At 56.1% G+C, this 6,000-nt stretch overlaps 1 protein-coding gene across 2 annotated transcripts in view; it reads right to left on the reverse strand.

Moving 5' to 3' along the window:
• The window catches only part of CLIC6 (CLIC family member 6), a 30,276-nt gene extending 25,366 nt beyond the window's left edge, over positions 1–4,910 (reverse strand). The window contains exons 1-2 of one of the 2 annotated variants that reach the window (XM_086460332.1): positions 4,368–4,910; positions 3,369–4,319 (exon numbers count right to left, since the gene is read on the reverse strand). In XM_086460332.1, coding sequence (XP_086316458.1) covers positions 3,369–4,319; positions 4,368–4,910 — 1,494 coding nt within the window. The other variant, XM_086460322.1, reaches the window with a different exon arrangement.
• Between the last annotated feature and the right edge of the window lie 1,090 nt (positions 4,911–6,000).

Genomic DNA, 6,000 nt, shown 5'->3' on the forward strand with positions numbered 1-6,000 from the left:
GAAAAAAAACCCACAAACAAACCCTCTAAAAAGAACAAATTTGATCAACAACAGTAAAGAGCAAAACCAAGAAACACTGCTCCTCATACAGTTAGATCTGAAAAGTTTCTTTCTGATAGTGATGCTTCTGTTTGTTATTCTCAAAACATTATTACTGAAAGACTACCAGGTACTTCAATGTCAGCCAAGTCTAGTATAATGCTCCCTAGCAGGGAAACTGCAAGTGTCAATCAATCACTGCTACTGTATTCTTTTCTTTTGAGTTTTCTCCTGTTATGGAACTTTTAACATTTCTCTGCATTTCTATAGGTCTATCAAATGATGGCATAGCCCTCCTATCTCTAGCACTGTGCATGCAGGCACAGACAACAGGCAGACAATCCCCACCTTGACCATTTATGAGTAAGCCAAAAATCAACAGGCAGATGAAACAAACAGAAATAGGCATGACAAAGAAATTAGAAACAGGACAGACAATAATCTCAGTATTTCAAACAGCCTAATCACTTCCCAGTTTCTAGTGGCGTTATAAAAGGGTAAAGTTTTAAATAGAGGTTTGAAAAAGATCAGGGAGCCAACGTATAATATATTTACAAGGAAGACTCCAGCTGCATGGGAGAAAGCACACAAGGTACTTGCTGAGAAACGCAGAAGAAAGGTGAAAGAGGTCAGCAGGACTTGCAAAGTAGAGGTGGGTGTCAACATCTCAAAAGCAAATAAGAGCTAATAGGCTGGGATAGAGTAGTGATAAGAGGGGTGGTCACATGCATTAGAAACACATATGTGATGGGAAGGGGTTCAGGCTGAAAATGAATGTTTGTATTCAGTTCGGATCATCTTCTCACTTCCTTAACTCTTGAGCTTTAGCAATTACTCAGGAAGGAGCACCATGTCTGTGGACCACACGCTATGGTCAGATACAAACATTCAATAATCCCCAAGTGCCAAATCCCACACTGTCCCACGTTGGAATCCACTCTCCCCCTTTTTCCCATCAAAATACATCAGCAGCTATTTAAGCACAGCATTAGGTATGTGCTCTTAAAACCCACTTTAAGCCACCACAGAGAACTTCTAGTCTCCCTCTTTGTATACCTTTCCTGCTGCCAAGAGAAGGGTAGAAATATAGCAAGTCTGTCTCAAGGCTACAGCAACAGCAGCAGCGCTCCTCAATTCCCCAGCACGGCAGCTCCAGCACATTTTGGTGGGTGGGGAGACACTGACCTCTCCAATAGGCATTTTTTAATGTCCATTAAACTGGAGAAACTCATGCCAATCTCTAACTAAAAAACTAATCCAATATCAACTAAACTAATCTCAACTATAAAAATCTAGCTCCAGGTGAGGTACAGTAGTCAAGCTTGGAATACTTCCCCACTGAAACAATTAAAAAAGCATCTGTAATATCTTCTAGGCATTTTTAAGTTACTAATGCTAAGTCATTCATAAAAATGCTCCTTCTTCTGCCTTTATTAATTCACAAATATTTTCAAAAAACATGCTTAATATATTTGGGGACTAGACAGTCACAACAGATGCTCTTATTCTTATTATAGGCTGCTCTCTAGTTTTGGTCACATAAAGCGTACACCCAAGTGCAATAATGCACATGTAGCCTTTATGACTTTAGCCTCTGCCACTCTCCAGCATTCCCTGATGGATACAAGACCATAAAACAAGAATAAAAAGAGTTACAAAAGTGTCCCTGCAAAGGAGGCTGTCGATCTGTGAGCCAGAAAGTCCGTAAATCACCTCTGCCAGGCTCAACAGTAATAGCTCCTGCTGTTTGACACAAATTCAGACTTCAGCCAGTGTTACCATCTAGCTACCGTGCAACAACCTGCTGTAGAGTTGCCTTTAGATCACAGAATCCATCCCAGCCTGCATGCTAAGGAATTGCTTAAAGTGGGGAGCGGCTGGGGAGCGTTCACAAACGTCAGGCATTGTTATCATTCATCTTCCCAGTATGATATCATCCAGCACGTCCTACACTACTACATGTAAGCCTCAGAACATTCCCCAGCCTTTTTCAAGTAACAATACTTCAAAGGAGGCTCAGTCTTCAAAAAAAAAAAAAAAAAAAAAAAAAAAGAGTGTGTGCTGAGGTGGGATAAATCAAGGCATAAACATTGCTTCAGCCCTAACCCCCCTCACCCAGAGGGCTGGCAATGTTTTTCTTTCTTGGCTAATTCCAGCTGCTGCAGAAGCAGCCTCAGCCAACTCAGGAGGTACAGTATTTGCATAGGAGGTATAGCTTGTAGTGGAGAAGGTCCCAAATGCCTTCTGCTTCCCTAGTTTTAGTTCCTTAGTTTTAGGTCTACTGTGAGAAAAAAATCCCACTTTGCTCCACACTTTGTTTAGTCCAGAGAGGTCAGAGAAGAGGGAAGAAAAACACCTTAGGGTGGTTTCTACACACAGAAATGTCAGATCTGATATTTCATCTCTGTGGACGGATGCTGTTTCCATGCCAAGTCCTATTGATTTTGGTGGGATTTCAGGCACAGGCTAGAAAGGAGCTCTAAAGCTCTATACCATAAAATACCAGAAACTCGGGGGGGGGGGGGGGGGGGGGAGGAGGGTGTTTCTCTTTTTTTGTCCATTTCCCTCTAACCTAAATCTTCCCTGCCCAAACATACACAAACTGGACAATTACAAGGGATGCTACACTGCTGACAGTTTTCTGACTCTCTGAATGCAGCCTTGCCAAACTTCGGGGCAATTATCTAAATGTCGATCATAGTTCATGTTAGGAAATCCCAGTATCACATTTTACATTATGTTTTCCAATTTCTTCCACCTTAGCTGCCATGATGTGCTGTGTACCCTTCTTACTGCATTCTGATGATCTTAAAATCCCTTGAGAACTCCTTAGGTCACAAGTCACAGCTAGCGAGTCCAAACAGATGCTGCTGGGTACATTCCCACCCCTGCCTTGGGTCCCAGCCCCAGGGTGAGGAGAGCACAAGCAGAGCCCCTGAGTCCATGGAAACTCAGATACCTGCATACCCTTTCCATTTAAACCTAGAGAAACCTCAAGTCACCCAGCACAGGGCCCATCAGGGGAAATTATGGGGCAGACCACCTTGCAGGTCAGGTCTGTGCTCCTCTGGGTTGAGCGGTACCACCAGCTCCCAGGGCCGAGGGGATGGGCAGCGCCGGCCTTCAGCCTCCGCATGGGAAGCCTGGTCCTGTCCTGCCTGCTGTCTGCTGAGGCAAATTTATTTGGGGCATTAATAACCAAATCACCTTAGCCAGGCTGGACTTTTCCCTGCCAGACTTAAGTGTCACTCATCACAGGAGCTTCCTGGTGTTCTTGGAGGAGGGGAGGGTCGCGAACGAGCTTTCCCCAGCAGCCCCTCACACCCTACCTTGACGAAGAGGGAGATGTCGTGTTCCTGTTTCTCCTCATCCTCCTCTTCCTCCTCCAGGGCGGCCGGCGAGCCCGTCTCGTCCTCCTCGTCCTCCGCCCGGCCCCGAACGCCGTTCAGGCTCCGACCTGCCGCGTCCCACTCACCGCCTTCGGGGCCCGGGGACCCGCCGCCCTGCCCCGCCGCCACCGCCACCGCGCCGCCTTCCCCTGCCCCCGGAGCCGCACCGCCCGCTCCTGCCGCCGCCGGGGCAGCGGCTTCCCGCTCCGCCCCCGGCGTCTCCGCTCCGTCCGAGCCGTCCGAGCCGCCCGGCGACCGGCGTTCACCATCGGCCTCCCCTCTGGTCGGCAACGCCACCTCCACTTCCCCGCGGCTCTCGGGAGCCACCTCGCTCCCCGCCGGGGCCACCGGCTCCTCGGGGACTGTCCCCTCTGGGGCTGCCTCCCACACCGCATCTTCGGGGTCTGTCCCCGCCGGTGCTGTCACCGCAGCCTCCTCGGGGTCTGTTCCCTCCGGGACTGACTGCCTTAGATCCTCTTCGGGGTCTGTCCCCGACGGGGCTGTCGCCTCCGCCTCCTCGGGGTCTGTCTCCGTCGGGGTTTCCTCCCTCACCGCCTCCTCGGGGTCTGTCCCCACCGCTTCTTCGGGGTCTGTCCCCGACGGGGCTGTCGCCACAGCCTCCTCGAGGTCTGTCCCCGCCGCCTCTTCGGGGTCTGTCCCCGCCGGGGCTACCGCCGCCGCCTCTTCGGGGTCTGTCCTCGCCGGGGCTATCGCCGCAGCCTCCTCGGATTCCGTCCCCACCGGGGCTGTCGCCGCAGCCTCCTCGGGTTCCGTCCCCGCTGGGGCTGTCGCCGCAGCCTCCTCGGATTCCGTCCCCACCGGGGCTGTCGCCGCAGTCTCCTCGGGGTTTGTCCCCGCCGCCTCCTCGGGGTCTGTCTCCGTCGGGGCTGCCTTCCTCACCGTCTCCTCAGGGTCTGACCCCGCCGGGGCTGCCTCTGCCTCTTTGGGCTCTGTCCCTGTCGGGGCCATGGCCGCGTCCTCGAGGTCTGTCCCTGCCGGGGCTGCCTCCTCGGGCTCCATCCCCTTTGGGGCCCCCGCCGCGTCCTCGGGGTCTGCTCTCCCCGGTGCAGAGCCCTGGGGCGCGTCTGCAGCCGCCGCCACCGGCTCCCCTCCTTGCAGACCCTCGCCCCCCGGGCCGTTCGCGTCGCAGTCTCGCTGCTCAGCCCCCTCCGGAGCCTGCTGCTCCGCGCCCGGCCCTCCCGGGGTCACCGCCGCCCCCTCGGGGGAGCCGCTCCCCGTCCCGTCGCTGCCCCCGGGGGGCCCCGCCGCGGCGGCCGGCTCCTGCCCAGCCGCCGTCTCCCCGCTCAGCCACGGCGCCTCGTCGGCGGGGGACCCATCCGGGGGCTCCGCCGACCCCTCGGGGGACATCCCAGGCTGCGGCTCCCCAGCCGCCGCCGCCGCCGCTTCCTCATCGCCTCCTTCCCTCGGGACGTCGGTCCCCTCCGGCGGCGCGGCGCCAGGCTGACCCGGGCTCTCCGCCATGCCGGCCTCCCCCGGGGCTGCCGCCCAGGAGCGCAGCCCGCGTCCGGCCGCCGGGACGAACGGGGATCGGCGGAGCCGCTGCCGCCGGCGGCGGGGATCAGCGCCGGGCACCGACGGGGGGGACGGCGGCGCCTGCGCACGGCCGCCCCCGGGGCCGCTCGTGTGTTTGTGCGTGTGTGTGTGCGCGTGTGTGTGTGTGCGTGTGTGTGTGTGCGTGTGTGTGTGTGTGCGTGTGTGTGCGTGCGTGGGGGCGGCAGCCACGGGTGCCCGCGCTCCTCCTCCCGCGCCTCCCCCGCACGGGACAAGGCCAGCGCGTCCCTCTCCGCTCCGGCAAATCCCTTCGCCGCCGGTTTCGGCTGCCGCTGGCACGGGAGGAGGTGGCGAGGGCGTGACGGCGGTGGCACCAAGCGCTGCCAGGCCACCCCTCGCCCACCTCCTCCCGCCCCGCCGGCCGCTTGCAGGTGCTCAACGGGACTGGAGCTTTTGCAAAGGGTGGCCAAAAAATTGCCCCCCGGCCCCACCGGGGCCTGCGAAGCACCTGCTGCCTGCCCTGCCCGGGCCTCGCCTCCCACCCCAAAGCCCCCCGAGCCCCATTCCTGCCCTTGCTTTTCTCCTGCGCTGCTGCTGGTGGCCTCAGGCGCCGTGTCCCTTGCGGCCCCCCAGACGCCCTGCTGCTCTCCCCAGCCACCAGCCTGGCACCCGCAAGCCCCAGGCCCGCTGGCCGGTGGGCCTGGCAGCCACCCAGGGGCTGAGGGTTTGCTGGCTGCTGGAACAAGGACAGGGACACCGTTTTCCATATCTAGGTTTAGGAAGGGAACCACTAACACCCCCAGTGCTGCTGACACGCGGAAACTTGCAGAGCCCCGACAGCCTTGCATGGTTTCTTAAAAATGCAGATGAACCAATACCTCATCTCAGCAGCTCCATAGTATCTGAAATGTATTCCTGAGACCTCTTTGGGCCGCACCAAACATTGTTAGGAAGGAAAATGTATCCTTATCAACTTGCAAAAGTTGTAAGAGAAAACACAGAAACACTGTGTAAAAAACCTGATTTGCATACTTTTAAGTAGCTTTCCTTCGTATGTGAC

This window comes from Leptosomus discolor, chromosome 1, assembly GCF_034619465.1.
Source record: "Leptosomus discolor isolate bLepDis1 chromosome 1, bLepDis1.hap2, whole genome shotgun sequence".
NCBI classification, from domain to species: Eukaryota; Metazoa; Chordata; class Aves; order Leptosomiformes; family Leptosomidae; genus Leptosomus; species Leptosomus discolor.